The sequence below is a fragment of the Netta rufina genome (genome assembly GCF_964035555.1).
Source record: "Netta rufina genome assembly, chromosome: 15".
NCBI classification, from domain to species: Eukaryota; Metazoa; Chordata; class Aves; order Anseriformes; family Anatidae; genus Netta; species Netta rufina.
Window position 1 is genome coordinate 5174916 of NC_140138.1, and position 25386 is coordinate 5200301.

At 49.0% G+C, this 25386-nt stretch overlaps 1 protein-coding gene across 5 annotated transcripts; it reads left to right on the forward strand.

Moving 5' to 3' along the window:
* On the forward strand, nucleotides 1-24897 carry UBN1 (ubinuclein 1). Of its 5 annotated transcripts, XM_084296074.1 has the most exons (19): nucleotides 1-65; nucleotides 376-787; nucleotides 2219-2305; nucleotides 2824-2919; nucleotides 3213-3347; nucleotides 4011-4114; nucleotides 5898-6030; nucleotides 6133-6333; nucleotides 8975-9045; nucleotides 10341-10470; nucleotides 10692-10810; nucleotides 11302-11427; nucleotides 12388-12531; nucleotides 15438-15488; nucleotides 16647-16689; nucleotides 17034-18263; nucleotides 19341-19593; nucleotides 19917-20006; nucleotides 22527-24897. In XM_084296074.1, the coding sequence occupies exons 2-19, from the start codon at nucleotides 548-550 to the stop codon at nucleotides 22577-22579; spliced, it is 3306 nt and encodes a 1101-aa protein (XP_084152200.1). In that variant the 5' UTR covers nucleotides 1-65; nucleotides 376-547; the 3' UTR covers nucleotides 22580-24897. The 5 variants fall into 5 exon arrangements, with proteins under 5 accessions (XP_084152200.1, XP_084152197.1, XP_084152199.1 ...); XM_084296071.1 differs by having other exon boundaries at nucleotides 5898-6333; XM_084296073.1 differs by lacking the exon at nucleotides 19917-20006 and having other exon boundaries at nucleotides 5898-6333.
* The last annotated feature ends 489 nt before the right edge of the window (nucleotides 24898-25386 follow it).

Sequence of the window (25386 nt, forward strand, 5' to 3'; positions counted from 1 at the left end):
CTTCTGCGCGAGGCAGCGCCCCCCGCGCCTGTGACGTAGGAGCGGGGCCGGCGGCGGTAGCGACGGTGAGCGGGGAGCGGGGGGCTCCGGGGCGGCTCCGTGAGGCGCAGCCCTGAGGCGTTGCCCGGGCCCGGGCTCGGCCCTGTTCGGCCCTGGGGTCCTGGTGCTGCGGCTGCGGTCGGGTAACGGGGCTGGGAACGGGGCCGGGCCCGGGACGCGGCGCGGAGCTGGGCCGCGGGGAGCGGGGCGGGCGGCGCTGAGGTGGAGCTGGGGGTGGGGGGGCTGCGAGGGGCTGCGGGGGGGCTGCGCTGCCCTTCCCTTCCCTTCCCTTCCCCTTCCCCTTCCCCTGGCCCTGACCCCGCTTTTCCCCCTCAGAGCCCTGCGGTGTTGTGGCGGTCCCAGCCTTTGGCTCTCCCAGTTTCTCCCGGTTCGTGCTGTCCCTTCCTGCCCCGCTGGTGGACTCCCGATGTGTGTGTGCAGCTGGGGCACGGCCGGGCCGCTGCCATGGGAACGACGCCCTGAGAGGTGCTGAGGGGCGGCCGGAGCCATGACGGAGCCCCACAGGGTGCCCTTCACCACGCTGCACGGCCCGCTGAGCGGCAGCTTCCTGAAGAAGCCCAGGAAGGACGACTCGGAGCAGCCCCAGGATGCGGAGCAGCAGCCGACGTCCGTGCGGATCACGCTGACTCTCTTCGAGCCGGACCACAAGCGCTGTCCGGAGTTCTTCTACCCGGATCTCGTCAAGAATTTCCGAGCGAAAGGCAAGGGTGGCTCTGCAGGAGAAAAGGTGAGTGTCTACACGGCCTGTGGCAAAGCTGAGGTTGTATCTGAAGGCTTTGGGGACTTTCGCGGTGTTCTTCTCTTAATGCTGCTGTCAGAGGTGGTGGTGTGTTACCTGTGGGGTGCTGAGAGCTGAAATGACAGCTCAGCGGTCAGACACCATGCAGGACATGGAGCTGGGATCCAGCTATGGGATCCTGTTGTCAGACAGCTGTCATGTTCCTTTCTCTGCACTGGCTCTGCACATCAGAAAGCTGATGTGCTGGTAGCAGAGCGTGGCATGTTGTGCTGGTAGGGTTTGAGGTTGCTTGGTTGATCTAAAGTGGCTTTAGTACCTGGTTATGGGAAGCTAAGGGTATCTTACAAAAAGCATCAAAAAGCGGGATATTTCTGCAGCACGGGGCTGTCTCCTTTCTGGGGACTTGGCTTTACTGCACATGAATGCTTTCCCTGCGGCGCTCAGCATCTGTTCCCATTTGATGGCCATGGTGCTCTCAGGTGCTGCCTGACAGCTCTGCTTGCCCCCTGGGGGTCATTTCTCAGGTGCAGTGGAATGCAAACATCCAACAGCACCCAACAGTTCTGTGTTATGGACATTTTTCTGCGTTGTGTAGTTATGAAGAAAACATTGCTTTTTCCACTGATGTGGGGGAGTTGTGGTTTCCTCGGTCTTCCAGCACTGTCACTGCCACTTCTGGCAGCAGCGTGGTGATGCTCGGGAGAGTTGATTGGGCTCTGCTCGTTTTCGCTGCTGCTATTCAGTTCTGGCTGGCAGTCAGTTGAGGGTTTGTGCTGTTTTCCTGAGAGACAGGAGAAGCAGAGACAGGTACAGGACTAATTGAGAGGGCACCCAAAATACGGAGACTGCAGTGAGGTCCTGAATGCTTGTGGGTGTCATAGGCACAGCCAGGAACTGCAGAAATCTCATCCCGTAAAGAACGGGGTAAGGACAAGCTCCTCTCGTTTCTGCCTGCTAAAGCTCATTTGTGTGAGCTTGAGAGCGGGTGGGAGAGGGAAGGGAGATGCCCCCAGGTCTGTTTGTTGGTTGGTGAACGGCAGTAATTAAATAAAGAAAAACAAACAGAGGGATTTACACAGAATCTGGAGATGAGTGGCAGGGTACTGTCTTGTCATCCTCTCCTTTCTTTCTGTGAAAGCCCAAGTTGAGAGAAGAAACCCTTAGTTACACTTTCATGGGTTATTGTTTTCTCCAAGAAACTTGCTTTTTCTTTTATTGTCCGGTAGAGTTCGGTGTGCTTGTTTCTAGGTGCCTTATTCTGAACCTTATTGAGAAGCCTCTGAGGATACTGTACTGAAGGCTGATTGCTCTGAGCTTTTGCCTGCGTGTTCTAGTCGTGATGCTTTTAATGCACGTCTAATGGGTTTGGGTGGCAGGGTGACAGGCTGGATTCTGATGGTTTTGTCTCTCTTTCTGCAGAGGAAGGACCCTGCTGATCCCTTCAATGATGATGAAAAGGAGAGGCATAAAGCAGAGGCTCTTGCTAGGAAGTTTGAAGAAAAATATGTACGTTCCTCTTCTTTATATTATGCTATCCCTTAGGGTGGGTAACGCTGTTCAGTTCTTGGCCAAAATTGCTTTAACAGAAATCAGCAGTCGCTAGCTCTTACACTGCTGTCTTTGTGCAGTCTGTTAGTGTGGCTGGAGCATGCTGTGTGCGTGCTCGCTGCTCGTAGCGCAGAGTTTGCCTGGCTCTGCAGCAGGTATGAAGAACTGTCAGCCTCTGTGCTGGCAGAGAGCTTCCAGGGGAGCAGACCCAAAGTAACAAAGTCTGCTGGCACAAAGCTGGCTGGTGTGTTGGGCCAGCATTTTGTTTCGTTTGGATGCACTGTTTCTGATATTTGTGATACGGCCTAAAACTTAATTGTATCCTTAGATTAGAGCGTGAAGTGGGTCAGTGCTGGTTTAGTAACAGAGCTCGTTCTCTTTTCTAAACTGGAGAGAATGTCAGTCTGCTGTAGCAGGGCTGTCCCCGCGGTGATTAGAACAGCAGATGAGCATACCATCCATCTCTTATTGTTTAGGGTGGCAAGAGACGTAGAAAGGACCGTATTCAGGACTTGATTGATATGGGGTATGGATACGACGAATCCGACTCCTTCATTGATAATTCGGAAGCAGTGAGTACTCGGGCAGGTGTGGGGGTGGTGAAACAGCGGCCTGGGGGGCTGGGCGGGCACCTGGGAGAACATGAGCTCAGTGCGAGCAGGGAGTGTGCCAGGGCTGGGTAACGAGGACTCCTGGGGCAACTGCATGACAGGAGAACGCTAGTTAGCTTGGGTGTCTGCAGCCCGACCTGCTCCTCGGGGGGCACAAGTCCCACTCCATCCTCCAAGCAGCTCAAGTACAGAACAAACGAGATCCTGTGAACACAAGTTTACAGTGCCAATAGATTGTTCTCTCTTACTTCCAGTACGATGAGCTTGTTCCGGCTTCTCTGACTACAAAATACGGCGGGTTCTACATCAACTCAGGAACGCTGCAGTTTCGGCAAGCATCTGACTCTGAAGACGACTATGTTAAAGAGAAAAAGAAGAAATCTCCCAAGGTCAGCAGGCCAGCTTTCTAGGAGTATTCCCTCTGGTAGAGCTCAGTGGGTTTGCTGCATGAAGAGCGTTCTCTTTCAAAGCAGAGAGAGACCTGTGAATTGCTGTGGACAGAATAGGCAGGGAGCTGCAGCCTCATAGATGAGCATTTCATAATCACCTTCTGTCCACATATTTGATGGTAAAATGAAGCTTGTCTGGCGTGCATGAGGCTACTGGTGGAGTTTCCTGGTTCCCAGAACAGAAATGATGGCGGCCTCTCGGCACCCCAGAGGGGCTTGTCGCTGGGGGAATGATGAGACGCTTTGGATTTCTCATCTGAGGGGTGCTGGGGGCTTCCCTGGGAAACCAGTGCTTCTGTGCTGTGGCGGTGTCGTTTAGAAACAGCAAGGCTTTCACAGGGCTGGAAGGGGAGACGGGGAGCACTTGAGATCCCTTCACCTTTCTTGACAGGATCTCTAGCATAAGAGCTGGGTGCACTGTGAAATGTTGAAGATGGAATGTGCCAGAACTGTGTTGATTTGTGTATTTGGTTTGGGTTACTGTGTGTGGTGAGGAAGGAGCTGTTCTCACCCTACTGGCAAAGGGCCCAAAGATTGGGGCTGCTGCTCCAATCCCGTGAGCAGGAGACGCTCCGATTCTGACTCGGTTTTAATCCTTTCCAGAAACGGAAATTGAAAGATGGAGGTGAAAAAATGAAGAAGAAGAAGAAAGACGATTCTTATGACAAGGAAAAGAAATCAAAAAAGTCCAAGTTCCCAAAAGCCGGGTAAGGAGGAACAGGGAACACTTGCTGCCTGACACTTTGCTTTGGGGTTACAGGTGGTGTTTGTTGCACTGCAGCAGCACGTGTTGTTTGGGGGCGGCTTGGCTGTGAGCTGTTCAGCCGATGGGTGAGCTGCTGGTGCTTCACGCGTCAGGAAAAGGCAGCTCCTGGCTGGAAGGAGCACGGTTCCACAACAGGACTGTCAGAGCAAAGGGGCACGGAGCTGAAGGGCTCTGCTTTCTTGGAGCTCAGGTTGGGCACTGCTGGTGGGAACAGATGTGGGAGAACGCTGGGGGTAATGAATATGGGGACCAAGTTGAGAAAGGAAAGGCAGGAAGGAAGTGTGTGAGCTCAGAGCTGTGTGAGTGTCAGGCCGGCATGGAGAGAGGTCAGAAGGCCGTGGATGGCAAGAGCAGGAAGGAAAGATGTCTGCTGCAGCTATTGCTGGCCAATAGTTTGTACTCCTGCCCAGAGTATTTCTTGGATGAGGGATTAGATTTTCTGTAGTTTCTCTCCTTGAGGGCTATAAACCTGAGTGGTGTTTCTCGTCTCGAGGAGTGTGACTGTTCTGCTGGTCTGTACTTGCTCAGGTCTGCCTGGCCTCTTTGTTTCAATTTATGTCTGCTGCCTTTGTGTCTTCTGCTACATTTTCCTCCTATTTTTTTTCCTTCTTCCCGTAACTGTTCTTTTGGATTCCCTTCTTCCTGCACGGATTTGCTTTCTGGCAGCACCAAACCATGTCTGACACAGCAGTCAGTGTACGATTCCCTAATTAGGAGCAAGGGAAGGGAATTTGCTGCCCTATTTCAAGCACAGACAAGCTTCAAGCTGCTGTTACACTCCTGCTTTGGTTCCTCTGCACTAGTTGTTTGTGCGTTTCCAATTCATCCTTTCTAGAACAGTGCACATGGCTAAATAAGAACATGACCAGCTGGGGAAGTTCTGAGCTCCATCAGCTCTGCAGTGAGAGGGGGCTCGTTCATCAGTGAGTCTTGTGCTGAGGCGTTCCTGTCCCTGGCGTCAGCGCTGCTGCATGTCGTGAGCCCGTTGCATGAATCTTTGTTTCCCTTCATATTCAGGTTGCACAGTTGAGAAGAGTTTTACTTTGGGATCTGTAGAGTGGGGGTAATGGATGGAGAGAGTGGTTTGCAGCCCTGAAGCAGCTGTGTGCCTTAAACATGGAACATAGAGCTCGAAACTACTGTCAAATTGAGAGGCAGGGAAGTGTGCAGAACAGCAGCGGTACACACATCCCGAGTCCCCAGCTAGTTTCCGACCCCCGAGTAGTTTCTGACTACTGTTTCCTCCCCTACAGCATAATGTGCTTGAGGGCAGTTACATTAAACAGCATAAATCTTTGTTCCCTAATTATTGTTTCATAGATGATAGTGACTAAGCCTGATACAGGAGTTGAGACTAGTGCATTCGGAAAGCCTAACAGGTTACAGATGAGGAACTGAAAATTAAGTCTGATGAAACTGGCTAAGTGAACACCTGGTGGATAAGTTACTGGAGAAGAGAGATGTGATGGAGTGAATGAAAATACTTTGTCCTGTTGGGCACGTGATACCCAGTGAGGCTTCAGGCCTCCAGTCTTATCCTTAACTCTTAGGTATGGCCTGAAGAGGAAATAGTTTATTTTTCCTGGTGTAATCGGTGAAGGGCTAAGACTTCCCAAAGCATTGGTGCATGTGGCTGAACTGGGATGAAAGTATCCTTGTCTGTTCCTCTTGATCTTATTTATTTCTCTCTTAATTTCTTCTCCTCTTCCCTTCTTTGTTTGCAGCTTTACAGCATTAAATGCAAGTAAGGAGAAGAAGAAGAAGAAATACTCCGGAGCTCTCAGCGTCAAGGAGATGCTGAAGAAGTTTCAGAAAGAGAAGGAAGCTCAGAAGAAAAAAGACGAGGAACAGAAGGCGGTGACTCCACCAGCAGAGCCTCCAACCCCAAGAGAGGCAGAGGCAATGCCTGACCCCTTGCTGTCGCTCTTCGGCCACGCCAGTGACAGCGACCTCCTGCAGGCAGCCACGGCCATGGACTCCTTGACTGACCTCGACCTGGAGCGGCTCTTCAGCGAGTCCCCCGAGGGAAGTCCCTTTCACGACGTGGAGGACGGGAGCGATCCTGCTGGGACAGGCTTAGAGCAGGATTTCAAGCAGCCGCCCTCCCTCCCGGAAGGACTGCCAGCCCCTTTGGAGAAACGCATCAAGGAGCTGGCTCAGGTACAGCACGTGGCCGCCTGGCTGCTGGCGGGGGGCAGCTCTGCTGGGTTCTGCACCCAGGCTCAGAGCACGCCCCGGTGGGGCCAGGCAGGAGCCCAGCTTTCTGTCACTCGGTTTGCTTTTATGGCCAAGGCGCTTTCCTGAACGCCGGCGTGTCAGACAGAGGCAAAGCGCTGGTCCTCAGCCTTGGTGTAGTCTGAGTTCACCGCGCTCAGGATTCCAGCTGTCACCGTGGTTTCTTTACCTCCTTTGGTTAAGTATGGGTTGATGCAATAGTTCCAGAGGTTAACGTGAATGGACTTAAAACGTGAACCAATGGGGCTGAGGGATAAATCCCACCGTTATGTGCTGTGATGAGCAGGGCAGCATTTCTGAAGGGGCGTGCAGAGTTCTCTGTGTAAAATGGGTGCAGCTGGAAAGCGTTACCTGCTGTGCAGTGTGAGGACAGCCCTGCAGAGGGGGCTGGAGGATTTGCTAAAACTCTTTTTCCCTATAATGCAAATGGATGCCTTCGGTGAGGCACCGGTACTGCTGGCAGCTCGTGGGCTGGTCTCCTTGCTGACAGTCTGGGTTCTTTCCCCTTCTTTAACTTCCCAGCGTTGCAGCACTGCTGAGGGCGTGGAACACATTAAGAAGCGTGAGCATCTTTGCCTGTAGCTCCTCTTGCAGCTGGACTTCTGTGGGACCACCCATCTTCTCCAAAAATGCAGCAACCTGCCTCGGAAAGCAGTTCTGGAGGAGTGGGGAGTGTTAGGAGCTGGTCAGGGATCCCTCTGCTGGCATGCCAGAGAAGTACACTTCCTGACTGGGGGGTTCTCTGGCTGTCATCACCAGCCTGTCAACAAATGCCAACCTGTTTGGTTCCTGCTGTTAGGCTTCCTTATAAATATTGATTTTAAGCCCTAAACAGTACTCGTAGAGCTCTGCAGTGTTCTGCCATCTGGTGCAGATCGATTTAGAGTGCCTGTTATTGAAGCATCTCTTGCTTAATAACTCCTGTTACTGAAGATTAGCTTCTGGTAAAGATAACTGGTCTGCTGAGAAATTTTAAGTGTGTAGAGTGGTGACGAGCAGGCAGAAGAGAAGTAGGAATTGAAGTAAGTATTGGCACTGCTGATGCAAAGAATGGGCTCTTTGTGGATGTTGCTACTTGCTAGTTGTGCTGTTAACAGGAAACACTGAAACAGCTGCTTCTGAACTCCATTTGACTCAAAGGAGATTATTGCAGAGGCTTCTGTGATACCAAGTTAATGATTATGTTGCTGCAGGATGGGGTGATAGCAGGCTGTCCCCAGAGCTTCCTGCTGCTGTGTCTCGTTGCTGGACCCTGTTAAGAGGGCGAGCACAAAAGGCAAGAAGTGACAAACTGAAGCCTGTGGGTCAGTCAGGACTTTGGGACGTGAACTCTGTTGGGGGTGGGAGTGGAGAGGTGCCACAGCTCTGCCTGAGAGCCTGCTGCTTCCATCCCGTCAGGTGGGAGCACCTCAGGGGTTAACCAGAGCCTCCAGGCATTTCCTCTTCTGCTTCAACTGGTTTGATTTTAACCCTCCCCTTCCTAAAGGAACTTTCAGGTTGAGGGTTGCCTTTTTAGCATTGCGCCTTCTCCTTTGATATCGCCAGCTTCCTGTGACCTGACAGAGATTGCTGCAGGAATGTACGTGCCTTCTGGGCATAATTTCATTGCTTACCAGCCTGACTATGGAAGCGTTAAATCAGGGGATTTCAAAATCACGCCTGTCTCTCCTGGTTCCCTTTCCCATGCAAGGGATCAGTAACTTGATGCGTTTTGTTGTGGCGAACCCCAGTTTTGTTTACATCAGTTCTCCTGCAGTCAACAGGCTGAAAGCTCCGTGACAACTTTCTGCCATCTCATTCATCTCCTGGAATTATTTTCCCGCTGGACATATTTTTCATGGGTGTGATTTTTTGGGCAATGCTGTGTGTGCTGCAGTCATAGCTCAGGAAGCTTCCCGAACAGGATTTTTTTTTTAGTTTCCATGGTGTTGATAGGAACTAACATTTCCCCTTTGGCTACTAGTCTTTCCATTGGTTTTTTTGGCTTGGTGTCCACACTGATCTAGAAAGCCTGGTGATGAGTGTCCCCGCCCCTCGTTAAACGTGACCAGGATGATCTTTCTTGTTCCAGGGACAAGCCCTGTGCTCGTATTACTTAATCTAACAGCTCCAGGGAGAAGTTAAAACCCTGTCCTAAATCCATCCCTTCTTCCCATGGGAATTATGCCAAGAAAGCCGGCTGCCACCAAGCAGTCTCCTTCGCCCTGTTCAGTGGAGGAATGCTCACTGCGTTGTGCCAGCCCCCCTGTATCCAACGCCAGCACATCCAGACAGGAGAATCCAGAAGGGGAGGGTGCGTGGGCAGGCCTGGCTGCACCAGCTCAGGTGGTGGAGCTGGGCTTGAAGTGAGGAGGCCTAAGTGGAAAGGACACAACCTCCCAACAGTCTGTCCCCTGGGGCAGCTGTTAGTCCACCTCCAGCAGGGAGCTGGTGCAGAGTTCAGTGAAATAAAGCTGTCCTGTTCTGTAGTGGTTTTGAAGTAGTTTAAAAAACCATTTGGTTGTTTGTGCCTGCCTGTATCTGTATGCGAAACGATGATGACTTGGTGGTGGTTGCTATTTTCCAGGCTGCCAGAGCTGCAGAAGGAGAAGGCAAACAGCGATTCTTCACTCAGGATATCAACAACATCATACTGGAGTAAGTGCTGCCAGGGCAGAGGAGTGGGGCTGGTGTGGGGAAAGGAGAGTGTCTGGAGAGCATCACTTTCCGGTAAAGTCAGGAGCAGGTTTAACAGGAGGTGCGGGGGTGTCCTCCTACAGGCCTTCCACACAGAGCATGCCTAAGATAAAATGAATGTCTCCGAGGAATGGCTTTGTCGAAATGTGTGTACTTAAGGTAGAAGAAGATGGCAGGATATATCTCTGTAGCTCTCATTCTCAAGATAATGCTTGATATTTGTGTACTTTTTTTCACTTGACTTATGATTGCAGCATGATACAAGAACAGTAAACCTCCTCCTGTCAGAGATATCAGGCATATTCTTTGCTGTTTGTGCTGTATGGAATATTTTTAAACTGGAATAAGGCTGCTGTGTTCCACTGGCATTCTGTGCAAACTGGAGGAACTCTATTACTGCTCCTATCTTGGTAGAACTGTAGCATGCCAGGGCAGCTTCACACAGCTGTTGACAATGGCTTCATTCTTCTTCAAGTGCCTGCAGAAGATGGAGGAATGCATACAGCTTTGTGATCATCTCAGTGTAATGCTTAAACAGAGGCTTTAATTTTCCTTAAGGTTTATCAAGACATTTGGAGGGAATTGCTGGAAGGAATTTTCTGAGTCTGTTTGCTTCTCCTTTCAAGTGGTGATTATCACCTTTTAGCATTCCAGTGCTGACTGCACAAACACTCCTAATCTGGTTTAAGCCTGATAATTTCAGCTGTTTTCAGAAGTGATTTAAAAGAATTTGTGTGACTTGGCAGTAGAATCAGTTAGGAGTTTTTACACTGGAAACTGATGCTTAGAGGTGGCTTAAAAAGCTAGTTTAAGTTATGTATAACTGCATAGATGGGTTTGACATGTACTGACCTGTCTAGCCTGTTCACTGGGAAGTAAGTTCAAGCCCGAGGGATAAAGTTTGATTCTATATTATCCGGAGGTAGACCACAGTAGTGTCTGACAGAAGCAGTGTGTGCTTTCATTGTCTGATGCTCCCACTCCTCAGCTGCCAAGATGAAATGCAGAACAAATGAGATTGCTGACGTATTTTGTTGCTTTTTAAGATACTCTGAAGCTACAATGAAAGGCATAGCTTGGGATAAAGGGCTTGAGCCCATTGATTCTAAATGTAATGAACTGTCGTGTAATTTGGCTTGTACTTTCTCCCTCTCTCCCTGCCTTCAGCTTCCCACCTTGCACCACAATTGCATTTTAGTTGCTTAGAGGACCCGTGCCAGGTCCCTGGTTAACGTTGTGTTTGTCTTGTTCTTCAGCATAGAGCTGCAGACCCGGGAGCTGAACAGCCAGATCCGCTCCGGGGTGTACGCCCACCTGGCTGCATTCTTACCTTGCAGTAAGGACACTCTAGTCAAGCGTGCCCGTAAGCTTTATCTCTACGAGCAGGTGAGTGAATCTGGCAGCACAGCCTTGTCTCACGTGCATGTTACCCTGATCTCCAGAGCAGAATTGTTCTGTGTAATGTGCTGTTGTCCTCCATGTGAGCATGCTTCAGGCTCCACGGCTGGTGGTGTGGGTTCCAAACTGGCAAGGTCTTGTCCTGCTGGCTTGAGTGTCGTGGCTGAAACACAGCGCAGAACCTCAGTCTGCTTTGTGATGTGCTCTAGGGTGGCCGACTGAAGGAGCCCCTGCAGAAGCTAAAAGAAGCCATTGGTCGAGTCATGCCAGAGCAGATGACTAAGTACCAAGAGGAATGCCAAGCCCATACTCAGGCCAAATTTGCCAAGTAAGCTCACTGTTTGCTTGTTAAGCATCTGTAGCTTTCCTCGGCAGGTTCCCTGGGACCTGTAGGCTGCTCTCATGAAGTTTACCACCTGTTTTCGTTCTCTATTCAAGAATTGCTGATGGGCATTAATTGGCCTCATTAAGCTTTTTGTCTTCTTTGCACTATCTATACTGATGCCACCTACAGCAGCATTGATGGGATCAGAACTTGGCTGAAGTGTTTCATTTCTGCCCGGGCCTGTTTATAGAAAGATGGCAGCCTGAGCACAGTCAGACTGGATCAGACCTGTGGTCTCTACTACATAGTACTGGGAAGTTTCTCAACATTGAGCACGTAGCTCGGCTTACACCATAAGCCAGATTTTTAGGCCCTTTTCTGGGAGTTTGTTATCATTGACTAGCAAGACCTCTGAACAGTCTTGTTCAGAGATTTATCCTGGTTTTGAATTAGCCAGGACAATGACTTCCACACTGTTCTCATCTCTGTTTTAGAATGCTGGAAGAGGAAAAGGACAAAGAGCGAGATCGAGTTTGCTCTGATGATGACGATGACGAAGAAAAGGGAGGAAAACGCGTTATGGGACCACGAAAGAAATTTCAATGGAATAATGAAATCAGGTTTGCATAACTTAGATATTAAGGCAACCTGTGACTTGCTTCACTTCCAGCTGCGCAGAATAATGCATTTTAATATTTGTATCTTGGTTTCAGAGGAGCAGCACTAACGGCTTCTAGTAATAGTCACCTTGGAGGTTTGTGGAAACCACTATTGCGGTTACTAAATCTCAACTTTAAACACATCCCAAAACTAACCCATTTTCAGGTACAGGCCAGCTCCGAGAGAAGCACTAAGCCTCTGTGCGGGGGCCAAAAAGAGGGACAGATCTTTTGGGAAAAGAAGTAACTTGGTTGAATTGCTGAAATCCTACTGACTAGACTCTTAAACAATATTAGATTTCTGGCTGTGTAAACAGTTAAAGCTTACGGGGATTGCTGCCCCTGCCACCCAAGGGTCTGACAAAGAACAGAGTGCTGGATGAAGGGGAGAGTGACAAAGGATAAAATAAGAATCAATCATGTAGTCATTTTCATCTTATTCTGTAACAAATTGGGGTGCTGCTCCATAAAAGATTCATTTAGAACAAAGAGGGCTTCACTTTCTGCCTTCTCATTGCTCTCAGCAGAAACTTCTGCAGAGGGGTTTGGATCTGCAGCTGTTAAATGACACCTGTAATTCTGTCACTCGTTTACCACCTCTGCTGTTTGAAGATACTAAAGTGGGAAGGTGTAGTATAAGGCTTTTTTCCTCTGGTACATCTGTCTGTGTGCACACCTACAGAGAAATGTGCCATTCCCTGCCTCTTTCTTCCAGAGGCAGTTCAGGGTTAGCTTTATTAGCAAGGTGTTTGGAATGCCCGGACTCGAATCCTGTGCTCAGCTGGCTACTGTCTGATCCAGAATACTTGTGCAAAGCCAGGCACATCTTAGCATATTCATCTAGCCCTGGATAAGCAGAATGACCTCCATCTGGGGAAAGTTAATCCAAGTAACTGTATTTGAAATCTTCCTGTTCTTCAGGGAGCTGCTTTGCCACTTGGTGAAGATTAAGTTGGATGGTTATGAGCTTGACAAGAATAAGGCTCAGTCTCTGGAGGATTATGTGAAGACCTTCCTAGATGGAGAGGTGAAGCCCCTTTGGCCAAAAGGCTGGATGCAGGCCAGGTGAGCAAGAATCATGTTGTACTCCAGGGATTCCTTATCATAAGGGACCTCTGAAGGTGGTTAGTCCTACCCCTGTTCAAAGAAGGTCAAAAGTTTCAAAGCTTCAAAGTTAGGTCAGATTGCTCAGGGCTGCGTCCTATTGAGTTTTGAAAGTCTCCATGGATGGAGATTACAACAGCATCTCTGGGCCACTGTTCTGATACTTCACTCTTCATGAATCTCTTCTCCTTGTTTCTAATCGGAATTCCCCTTGCTGTGCTGAACCGACTGTTCCCTCTTTGCTTTTACTGAGTGCCTCTGAGAAAGGTGCCTCCGTCTTCTTTGTGGCTCCCTGTCCCCAAAGCTCTTTAGGTAGTAGATTCCATTAGATCCCTCCTTGGTCTTTGCGTTATCCAGGCTGAGCAAACCCAGTTCCCTCAACCTCTCCTTGTATGTCACGTGTTCCTCAGCCATCTCAGTGGCTCTGGACTGTCTCCAGTTTGTCAACATCTTTCTTGTATTGTGGGGACCCCGAAACTGGACACTGTATCCAGGTGTAACCTCACAAGTGCTAAACAGAGGAGAATAAGCACTTGAACTGTTGGCTGTGCTCTTGCTCCCAGTATTTAGGTAGCTTTCAGCAGTACACCCGTGCAGCAGTGGCTTGTTCTGCTTGTCTGCAAGGATCCCAGGTCCTTTTCTGCAAGGCTGCTGCATTGCCAGTTGTCCCCAAGCCTGTGTGGCTGCTTGGGGTTATTCCATCCCAGCTGCAGGACTCTGCGTTTGTCTTTGTCGAGCTTCACAAGGTGGTGTTGGCCCCTTTCTCCAGCCTGTCGAGGTCCCTGTGAATGGCAACCGTGCCCTCCAATGCCTCCCACCCTGTTTTCGTGTCGCCCTCAGGCTTACTGTGAGTACAGTCTGCTGTTGTCCAGGCTGTTAGCGACGCTGTTGAGTGGTCTTGGCCCCAGCATTGACCTCTGGTGGATGTCCCTGGGTGTGACAAGTCTCAAGTTAGAACGGGCACTGAGGTGAGGTGGACTGGCCAGTGGTTTCTTGAATCGGTATGACGAGATCTTTTCAGACCCTTGGGGAATTCTCCCCTAGACCTTCCCAAAAGAAAGCAAAGCAGAAAGCTTTAGCGACTTTGGGACTTTCAGGAGACCATCAGAGTCAACAGAGTAAGTAGGAATTGGGTGTGGTTTTCTTTACCCCATCCTGTGTCTTCGCTGCTGTTTCCTGCTCTTTCATGCCCTCCATCATCCATGCCATTGAGCCAGCGATTGCAGAGAGCCATGCAAATTGCAGAGTCGTTCTGCTGGGACTGTCATCAGCTTCTGGCCTGCTTCGTTTTGCTCACTGGCTTTAAAACAAGCACAGTCCAACTGCTGGAATCTCTTATCTTAAACAGCTGGATGGGTCTTCTTTCTCTGCTGAATTTGCTTTTTGGGTTTCATGGGTACCAGCTCTTAAGAGCAGTAAGTGTGAGAAGCAAATTACAGCTCCATTTGGAAGAATCCATAGCCATTTACTGCAGTTGCATGTGCACATGAAGTACAGCATTGTGCATGTTTGTGGTGTGTCGCTCAGCGCGGGAGCTGAACGATGGCATTAGGAGCTGGGTGCAGACTCCTTAGTTAATGAAGATACTGCCAGCTTGGGGTCCAGGCTTGGCAAGCTTAAAAATCTCTTTTTTTTTTTGAATAAATAAAAAAAAATAAAATAAAAATCTTTTCCCTGGAGCTGTAGGTAAAACTGTTGTTAAGCGTATTTGTGTTCCCCCAAGACTCGGTGTAGAGAGCCCTCCAGTGAAGCTGACCACAGAATGACTGAAGAGAAGTGGTTTTCCTGGTTGCTTTCCAGTGGCTAAAGGACAATGGTTTCTGCTCCTGGGACTTTGTGGTTTGAAGACAGAAGCTAGTCTGCTATCCAGGCAGAAATGGAGGGGAGGGTTTGGCGACATTAAGAGAATTATAAACGCTTTTCTGGATTAATCAGCTTGGTTTGCTGTCACTGTGAGCACAGAAGTTCATCTTCAATAGGAGCCTGAAGATGGACAGAGTAGCAACTTTGTGTACGAGTTCAGAGTGGCCCTGCCATGGTTCTGTTTTCCTGGTTAGCACTAAAAGGTGACAAATAGAATATAAGGTTAAAATACGTGTGCTTTAAGATAAAAAGGATGACAAAAGTCTGTATATTCAGTATGTTAATAGTCTGCCAGGAAAGCATGTTCCACGTGTTGGTACTGATGGGGTATTTATAAGCTTCTCACCCTGACATCTAAGAAAGCAGCTGAGTGGCAGCTGTTTTAGGAGAAATAGTGCTTGTGTAAGATTCTGGTTTACTTAGCTTCAGTAGTAAAGGCTTTTGGATTCTATTTATTGGTCTGTTAGTTCTATTTATTGGTCGTGGCTAGACAATTGCTACGGAAATGGCTGTGCTAATTTAAGAAGTCACCTCCACTGTTTGCTGGGGATGCCAAGGCAACAGCAGTGTGAAGGCTTCTCATCCGTATTGCTGTACGTGAGGCAGGGAAAGGAAACCTTTCTCCCTTGAAGTTGGTGAAGAGCTCTTGTATGATCTGCCAGCTCTTGGATAATCTCTGGCAGCAGTAACACCCAGCTTGAACGCTTGTACTGCCTCTCCAGCTGGCTGTCAGCTTTTTAGGCTGGCAGAGCTTTTTCCTTAGTTATTCTCCAATGCCCGCCTTAACGGCCTTCCAGCGCCTACAAGCATAGCTCCCCCCAGAGGGAATTGAGCGGGGGTATTCAAAAGGATTTTCCTGGAAAGCAGATGAATATTTGTTTACTCTCTGTGGTTTTAATTTCACTAAGTCCCCTGCTGTACTGTGCAGCTCTGTCTCCAGTGATCCCAGCTGCTCTACTGGGTCTTGCTGGATATCACTTCTCATTGCTCTCTTCCCTTCTTAGGACACTGTTTAAGGAGAGCAGGCGTGTACACGGACACCTCACATCAGTCCTGTGAGTATCGCGCAGCATTCCTGTAGAGTGATAACTGGTGAACTCCACTCCCTGGGGCCTGGGTGGATCATGCAGGAGCACCTGAACTCACTTGGCTCCCATCAAATAGTTTGGCGCTGCTTCATCTGGGGAGGTCTAGGGAGAGTAGTTGTTTGTGTGTGACATCTCCCAACAACAGCCTTCCTGAGGTGCTTGAGCCTTAGAGTAGGCTCAAGGATAAGAGCTTTGAAGCCAGGTTGCCTCCTGGCCTTGTTCACCAGACTGGAGTCGGGCCTCTGTGCTAGGCCTTGGGAGGCAGATCAAGGTAAAAAGGAGTGTGCTGCCAGCACTGTGATTATTGCTACCTGTTCAGTCAGTCCTCCCTGGATTCTGGATTCCCTCTTTCTTGTTGCCTGGTTGAAGGAGGGGTATGATGAGCTCAAGCTAGTAAAGGTGGGAGAAACAGGCTTATGGGTGGCAAATCAAGAGAGCCATCGGAATCCAGCTGGGCAGGTGCTTTAACGCCAAAGGGTCTCATGGATCTTGCTGGCAGTCTATAACTGACGATGGTACGGAGTTAGGTTGATGTCTGTTTGACAGACGGTCCTGTTCTTGGCACTGGATGAATGAGGGGAAGTATGAGAAAGAATATGAAATAGTGTAGTCATCCTTCCCTCAGCCCTGTCATTCCAGCTGTTCAGGGATGTCTTGTACCAGAGACTGCATCTGACCAGACCAAATGATCTATTTTCCATGAATTTGGCAGATGCTTTTGCATCCTTGACTTCTTCTGGGAACCAAAAAGAAATGTGTAGCTTTTTTCCAAAATAGCCTGTGTATCAGTTTCTCTCTGGGTACTGGTATAGTGGTGGGCTCCAGTAGTAGCTCCTGGCCCTGCAACTGGTGCAGGATGTGTCTGTTGAGTGCTTTCACTGCTCCTTTACCATTTCAGATACTCTGCTCCGCTCCCTAATTCATTCCCCTGTGTGGGAGTTGGGGCTTCCTAGAGCAGCAACAAATGTCATATGGTTTTGAATCCTAGCAACCCGAGATGCTGCCTCTGTTCTTTGCAAAAGGCTCAGTGGATCGTCATTAACAGGGCCCAAGTGTGCTCCCTAATAGGATGCTTCCCTGCAGGCATTCAGTGAGCCCCTGTTTCTTTTCTCTCCCTCAAAACAGGACGAAGAAAAAAGTTATCGCGCCTACCAAGGTGAAGGTGAAGGTGAGTTCTGCGTTTTCTGGTCCTCATGGTTCCCAGTAGTCGAGTGACTGCCCTCTCAGATCCTGTTTTAAGCCGTGTATCTATGCATCAGGTGTAAGGAAGTTGTATTCTTAAACAGCACTAGTCTGCGCTGGGCGTGAGGAAAAACTGGAACAGCAGCTAGAGTTGATGGCAGCAGGAGTACCAGTCGGGAGGGAGGTGGGGGACCAGCAGGCACAGTTACTGTGCCTTTCGTCCCAAAGGTACTGCACCTTCCATCCCAAAATCAGGAACCTTTCCTTCCCTTTTCAGCTGTAAACCCTGCCTCTGTTTTGACTCTGCTTTCTGTTGTCGTATTGTTCCAGGAACCCTCCTGTAAACCAGATAAAAAGATCTCTATTTCTGTTCCTTCAATGCACTCAAGCAACACCTTATCTTTGTCATCAGAGTGCCAGGCAGGAGGTCTGGGTATCAGCGCCCAGACCAGAGAACTCCTGTCCCTTGGGGCAACCCAAGCAGCCAGCAGCACTGGTACTCCTGCTGCCTTCATGGATGACTCCTTGGATGAAGACTTAATTCATAATCCTACTACCTCCCTCGAAGCAGTCTCTAAAGAACTGGCTGCGCTTAACAGCAGAGCGGGAGGGAGCCCTGACTTTACTCTTTCTGGAGCTCCAAAAGCTCCTCCGGAGAAGATCCCAACTCTTGCGTCGTCAGAGGAGAAGAGGACATTTCCAAAAGCCAGCCCTGCCCCTACATCATCCCCTGCTGGCTCTCTCCAGTCTCCTCTAAATTTCCTGGCTGAACAGGCCCTGGCATTGGGCCAAACCTCTCAAGACAAAAAGACAGAAAACTCTAATTACAAAGAACTCTCTTGCCAAGCCTCACCCAGCAAAATCCTTTCAGACATACACCAGGCTAAACAGAAACATCATGGCCTGGTCCGACCAAGCCATGGGCCTCAGACCTCCACCCCAGTGCCGGGCGCTCAGGTGAAGGTCTTTCACTCAAGCACCCAGCCACAGAAAACTTTCACCTCCCCGGCTCCATTCGTCAAACTGCAGAATCCCAAGTCCTCCTCCCCATTGCCCCAACGCTCTCTCCTCCAGCAGGTCAAATCATCAACCAAAGCTCAGAGCTTCCATTCCTCTGCCTCCCCAGGCAGTGCCCAAAACTCCAGCGGTTCCCACAAAAGCCCAGGCTCATCCTCATCGTCTCTCAGTTATACAGGAAAGCACTCAAGTGGCTCTAGTTCTTCAGGACAATCTTACAAATCACCCTTTGTTTCTGGTTCCCTCTCGAAGCATGGGGCTTCTTCCAGCAGCTCCTCATCAGGAGCATCTGCAAACCAGGGCTGCTCCTCGGGGAGCTTGCTGCCCGCTGTGCAGGCCCCTTCCTCAAGCCAGGCGTCCAGCCGCCCGTCCCCGAGCTCCTCAGTGAAGAAGACGTCTGTTTCGCAGAAGCTGACTCTGGTGGCGCCTCCTGGAGGTTCAAATGGAGATTCTAGTGGGGGCACTCAAGGAGTGGCCAAATTGCTGACCTCCTCCCTAAAGCCAGCTGTTGTCAGCAGCACCGCATCTTCTACCTCTGTGCCGGTAAGCAAGAACGTGCTGACCTAGCCTAATGTCAGGAAGGAGAGGCACTGTGCTGCGTCAGGCTGCCTCCTAACTTGAGACCTGAATTGGGGACTTCAAAAGAAATTCCTGGAATTCTTGAATGATTCTGGGGACCGTGGCTGCTTAGGCTAGGAAGACCTGGCCTTTGCCATGGGTCTGTGATCCAGAATTCAAGCTCTTATTTTCAGCTTAAAGTAACAGCTAATCAGAATACACTGGTACCTTCCAGGCAGCAGATTTTGGACAGGCTGCATAGTGTTCTTGGCCTGACACGGTGAGTTATGGGGACAGTAACGTTCCTGTTTAGGCCAGGAGGAAGTGCAGTAAAGCAAATTGCCATGAGAGCTAAAGCCATTGCGTGAACTAAAATTATAATTACCAATTCGTTTTTAATTAGGTCTGCTAATTTGACCTTACTTAAATTATCACAAGTGATTTTATTATTATGGACACTTTTTACTACTGATGTATAGAATAAACAGCCTACAGTATTGGGCTATAAACTCACAGTGCCTGCCCAGCTATTTTCGTCCACTTTCTGTTGCTCCCCAGTTACCCCCACAAGCAGTGAAGCGATGTTTGGGTCTGACACTTCAGTGGGATATGTTGTCTTTGGAAAGACTCCCGGGGTGCCTATACAAACTTGTATTGTTCAGCCACTGCATTTAATGATGTGCAGGCCTTGTTTCTCATCTGCAGACACTCCTAATGTAGTTGCATTAATTTGTTGTCAGCTGCTCGTGTCTGCATTCTGTTGTGGCACGTGGAAGGAGGAGAGCAGTTTGATGGATATGTTTAAATGGGCCTCAAAGCCACGTACTCTGCCTGTTGGAGGCATAGCTCCAGAGTAAGGGAACAGCAGGCTCAAATCCAGTATGGTCACATGTAGAAGACAATAGCATCCAGCAGCTGGATTTTTAGTGTCCTGGATGCCTCTAGGTGACCTCGAGAACTGGCAGCTCTCGGGCCCCGGCTGTGAAGATGCTTCTTGCAAGTATAAATGTTGACATGCCTTGGTTTTCCCCCTCCTGACTGACCTTTTCTGTTGCTTTTCAGAAAGGAACTAGTGGAGCTGTGCTGCTAACGAGTTCTTCCTCCTTAAGTGTACTGTCTCCATCCTACAAGTCCAACAATCCAAAGCTGCCAGCTGCCCTGAGCTCCACCCCTTTAGGTATTATCTCTCCTATTCATACCTTCCCTCTTCATGTCATCTCCTTCACTTCAGACTCCTCCCCGAAAGCAGGAGTATCAAAGGATGCAATAGTTACAGGACCTGCTCCAGGAACTTTCCACCATGGCCTTGGCCACAGTGAGTGTACTGCTCATGCATGTGTGTTACTTGTGCCTGTGCTGTCCAGTAACAAGAAAAGCAGTGCTGTGCTGTGTTAACCCATTGCAGACGAACTCACCTCTCTTGCTGTTGCTTCGTGCTGTAGTTCACCCATTTATATCTCTAGCAGTTGCATTTGGAGAACCTTGGGCACATCCTCACATCCTTGTAGCTAGCCCAGAAGTCTCAACAGCTGGAAACTAAGCTATAGGCTCTAACGGCTGCAGCTCCTCTGCTCATTTCTGTCTTTGATGTGTATTTGTTCTTTTTTTCCCCTCTCCTTTCTTTGTTTTTCTCTCTAGGTCTTCTAGCTGGCTTGCACTCCAGCCCCCACCATGCAGCGCCACTCCCACATTCTGCCCTGTCCACTCATTTACCGCAAAGTCTGCCAGGTAACTTGTCAGACGCTCTTGTTTGTCTTCTGCGCCGTGAGTCATCCTGCATCTCAGCAGGAGGACTTCAGGGGTGAAAGCAAAGTTGTTGCCCTCATTGTCTGACCGGTGTGGTCGTTGCTGAGACCTCCGGCCTCCCCACAGTACAAAGCTAGGCGTAGCCCTCCGTGTCCTTTACTGTGTTATCAGCCAGTGCAAGCTCGTGTGCTTCCAAAACGAGGAGCCCTCAGTGCTTAGAGCAAGTGTTGGTTCCTGGAGGTGCTTGGCTTTGCTGCTTGCGTCGTGGTAAAGGATTGTTCTGCTAGGATTAAAGCTCTGCCTCTTTATGCACAGTCTGCCAGGACTGCCCAGAATTGAATATTCTGGCTCTGTGGAGTTTTGTCACTGGTGACCTATATAAAATGTGTCAGACCAGAATGTCCTGCATCTGTGCGCTGAGCTAATTGCCTACATCTCCCTCACAGGTTTGTAGTGTGAATGCAGACTGCTTCACTTGGTGGTGATGTGATGATTTTGCAGCTAAGCCTGCTCCCGCCCCAGTTTGATGCCTGCAGAGCTAGTGAATAGAAGAGATTTCCAAAGAACACCTCTGCTCGTAAATGGGGTCCTGCCTGCTGTGTCCTGGTGGGCTGTGAGTGTGCAAACAGGGCAGTGCTGTAGTAGAAGGAGAGAAGGAAGGGCAGCAAGTTCAGCATTCCGAAAATTGAAGTGTAGGGCTACCAGATTGGGCTTGTCTGTTTGGGGGGTTGCTTATGCTGCTGGTAGTTGCTACAGTTATTTTGGCTTTATTGATCAAGTATTTGTTGGCTCTTCAGTGCCGTTCAGCATCACTGGCTTAGTACCCACTGCTGTTGCGGTTGTGTTATTGGGCAGCGTGAGTCTGGTCAGGGAGAGGATGTGCCACTGTAATGCCGTGGCCCTGAGGCCAGCAGCAGATGTGGGGATAAACTCCTGGAGGCAACACGGTCTCCTGGCGCTTGGCTGTTGAGGACAGCGTGTGCTGGCTGGAGAAAGAGGAGACTGCTGTGCGTTGGGTAAAGTTCAAAGAGTTATCTCCTTTGCTTCTCTTGCTGAAACTTGTCTGATGTGACTTGTTCCATCTCTCCACCATGGTGGAGCAGAAGAAGCAGCCACCAGCAGCAATCGCTGGTGTGAGGGACTTCTTCCTGGTTGTGAACTTAGTTTCAGGAGAGTGAGATGATTGATTTCTGTTTGAAACAGGGTTGTGAAATGTTTTCTGTGTCAGTTGGGAGGTGTTCCCTGCCTCATTATTTGAGGGAATTTAGAGTGGTTACTTCCCTGTTGCTTATAGGGCTCAAAACAAAAGAATTTTTTGATGGACTGCTGCTCTTAGGCAGGGCTTAGGGCCAAGAGAGCTGCAAGCACGCAGTGTGACTAGGAATAAGTGGGGACAAACCGACCATTGAGACAGCTTCTGCAGGGACCTGCTTCCTCACCTGGTGTTTTCACATAAATGTTGAGGACTGAGATTAGTGCTGTCCCTTCGGGCAATATTACCAACCGTGGTGCTTCGCAGAAGATCAAAGTAGACGTTTAAGTGGCCACCATGGTCTTAAAACATATTACAGGGCTGTACCGCTCTGAAAGCTGCAAGGACGCGGGTGTGATGCGAGGTAGCTACAAATGCAAGCAAGTGTTGATGTCTTATGTGACCGCTTGTACCAGCATTCATCAAAAAGCCTTTGAGCAGGGAGCATCCAACGTGTGCTTGTGTGGTGTCGCTGCTGCGTTTGCTGCTGGAGGTGCCTGCGTGCTGGTGCTGTGACAATGGTTCCGACTGCTTGCTTTAGGAATACCTGTGCTGGGACTGAGATCTTGCATGGAATGAGCTGTCCTTGTCCTGGAGAAGAAGCTGTTGCTGCTCTGCTTGGTGCCACGGCTGCTTGACTGCACATCTCAGTACACCCATTTGTTCACCATAGTCTGACGGTAGTTTTAATTGCTCCTGGAGAACTTCTTATACCTTAAACTTCCTTACTTTTTTCTGTTCACTGCATTTTCTCATTTCCCCTCACATCTGCTCCTTTCTCTTACTCTAGTGGTTAGATTCCTGTGACTCCTGTTACTATCAGTGGGTACCTAAGGCCTTCATTACAACGGCAAAGGTCTACTAATGGTTAAATTTCAAATCAACTTCAGATGCTAGGTGGCAAGTACCCTGTATTTATAGTTCCTTAGATGGGAGACACGGTAGCGTGGCTTTTAGAGAAAGGCATAGACTGCCGGGAGAGTCAGCACAGCAATCTGAATCTGTGCTGTGGTGCTTTTGCTGGGAGGCTGTAGGAGGCCTTGGTGCTTCCTGTGACTCTTGCTTAGGTGCAGAGGAAGGGCTGCTCCCAGGCTGCAGATATCTCCACACACCATTCTCCCACCCCTTGATTCTTTGGGCTGCAAAGGGAAAGTCGATCTCTCCGTGCAGAGATCTTGCCACCCTGGCTGCACGCAGCTCCACGGAGCTGATGCTGAAACCCCTTCCCACTTGGTTTTATTTTCTTGCAGATGCTTCTCAGCTTCACAGCAAAGGGTCCAACGCACAGCAACGGAAGTTGTGACGTCTGCGAGGAGGGGAGCTAGAGCACACATAGGATCAAACCCAGAGGACCAGGTCATGGATACCGGCTGCGTCTTTTTCTCATGACAACTGGAGAGACTAAACTGCAATGAGGAGCTCACTGGTGTGTTTGCTCAGAGGCTTTCAGAGCTAGCTCAGAGGCTTTCAGAGCAAAGCCCCACACCAAGGGCTACCTTGAGCCATGTCCTAATGAGAGAAGCACTTGTAGCACTGTTTTATTGCTGCTGCCCTTCACGCATTCCCTGGCACTGGCACGAAGCTAGAACACGCAGGGGAACTCGGGTGGCTCGGCTTTCCTGCAGGAAGTCCGGTGCTGGTGGATTCCACCCACCTGTGTCTGCGTCTGCCAAGTACCTCCAAGTCCAGTTACCTCCTTGGTCTCCCAGTGGAGGGTATGAAAGGTGCTTCTTTCTTCTGCTTTGGATTTACTTGGATAATTCTAGCGCTGCCAGTGCTTTCTGAAGACATTTGACTTGACTTTTCAATTGTACTATAAAGCTGTGCTACAGTTAATTGGAAGACTTAACGTTTCCTGTGTGGTGAATCTGATGAACCACCTGATGTTCCCCTCTAGAGGAGAATGAGGACTCTCAAAAGAGACATTTCTAGATGCACTCATGGACATTAAGATTTCTACATATTTTGGTTTTTGGATTTTTTTCCTCCAAAGGGATGCTTTTTTCCTGCTCAGTTTTATCTTCATTGCCATCGAATGCATTGGATTGAATGGGACACTTCTCAGCATGTCACATGTATAGGAAGACATAATTCCAGTGCCTTTTATGGTGGAGCAAGAATGGACTAGTAACACACATTTCAGCCCTATTTTGTGTGCTCCTCAACCCTTTTTTAATCATTCTGTATTTAAGATGTATTCTGTTCTATTTAATAGAGCTTTTTATGGTTGCACATCAAAAAAAGCTGCACTGTCTGGACTCCAATGGTGTCTTGGTGACTGCAAACACAGTACCAAATCCAGCAAGAGCACCAGTTCTTATCCGAGTTTGTGCAAGCGGGTTCCAGACCCTCCCCTAAAGCCATTCTTTCCTAGGGTCGTCAGTTATGATCTCTTTGGTGGGCAGAGGGAATGATCTAGATTAACCAAGGTCACTACTATTCAAATGAATCCCAGAGAACAACATTGCTCTCCTTGATGATTTCTGCACTAGAATCATGTGCTTGTCACAGCTGCAGGAATGGGGACCATCTGGAGTTGGGGTGTGTCATTTTTATTACTATTTTTTAAATCTTTTTAACTCTTAGACCTAAATATTTCTCCCCTGAGCACACCCTTTCAAACTGTGCGTAGCTAAAGGCGGGCTGTGGTTCCAAGTGAGCTTTATGGCTTTTGGTTTTCTGCTCTCCCCAGTCTCTTTTCTCAGGCCCCTATAGCCACATCTGAGACATGCAGTAGTGGCACTGATCTGCATAAACTTTACTGGTATTTCAAGCGAAAGCTTGCAGCCTTCCTCCTTGGGCTTTGGGGAAGGATGCTGACACTGAGTATACCAGCAAATACCTGCTTTTATTTTCCCCATTTCTGGTAAGATCCATGATGGACTGTTCTCAATTTGAGCTGATGAGTCATTTCCCATTTAAATACATTGCTTGTATTTAAAAAAAAAAAAAAAAAAAATGCAGCTCAGAATCAAAATTTGTTTACAGAAAATACCTAGGTTGTAGCAAAAGAGCCAAAGACAGAACTTGTGTTACTAAAACTAAGCACAGCAGTTACTGATGGTCTCTGATCAGCGGATGTCACACGGTTCCCGTTGAAGGCCTAATCCTGAGAGGTGCCTTGCACCTTCAACTTCCCATGGTATCTGGAAGAGCACGCAAACGCCTGGCAGGGTAGGGACTCAGCGAGTGACCCGAGGTACTGGTTCTACTCCCTCTCTTTGCTTTCACTTGAATGCTTCTGCTGGGAGGCACCCATGTGCGTGGCCAGAGCAGAATGCCCTCGTTCTAGGAATTTAGCGAAGCCTCTTGCCTCAGGGAAATGTTTATTTGGTGGAAATTCTGTGGGATATTTTTTCTTTACATGCTATAATGAATGAGTGAATGGTATTGAGCAGAGTCGCAGCAAGGCAGAACCACGCAGAGACCTGACAGCTGATGGGGAGCCAGGAGTCCGGCACCTCTGCCTTGACGGGGCAACTTGCAGCACTTCGTGACAGTGTGGGGCGACGAGGCTCCCATGGCACTTACTTAGTATGGCAGTTCCTTTTGGGTGTAAGAGCTGCGGTTTACTATTATATTTTTTTGTGTGTGTTGGGACTGTCTTGCTGAAGATGGTGGGGGTGGTATGAAAACTGTTAATCTTGTACAGAGCAACTGAATAAATTGTTTCAAAGTTTCCAAAATGCTCTTTTTTCCATCTCCTTCCCTCTGGTTTCATGATTTTGTTTTCAAGAATTCGTGTTTTAGCTTGGGTGATCATCTCTTGATCATCTGTTTCTTGAGTGCCTAATGAATTAATTACCTTTTTAGCTAACATCTTTTTGTAAGCAAATTACAGCTCCGTTTGTAACCACTGTGGTGGTAGAACTGGGCCCTCTCATTTGGTGGCTTTGAAGTTGACATCTGCTGGAGCAACGATGTGATCCTGCATGGTCCTTTCATTCACAGAGGTAAAATAATTGTGTTAATCCCCACAGCCAAGATGGGTCCGCAGTGAATGTGCTTGCTGCTGCTTTTGTTGATGGCAGAGTTTGCTGGGGCTCAGGTACTGAGCTCTGGGGGGACTTACCGCAAGCAAGCGCATTGCATGAGGACTACAGGCTGAGA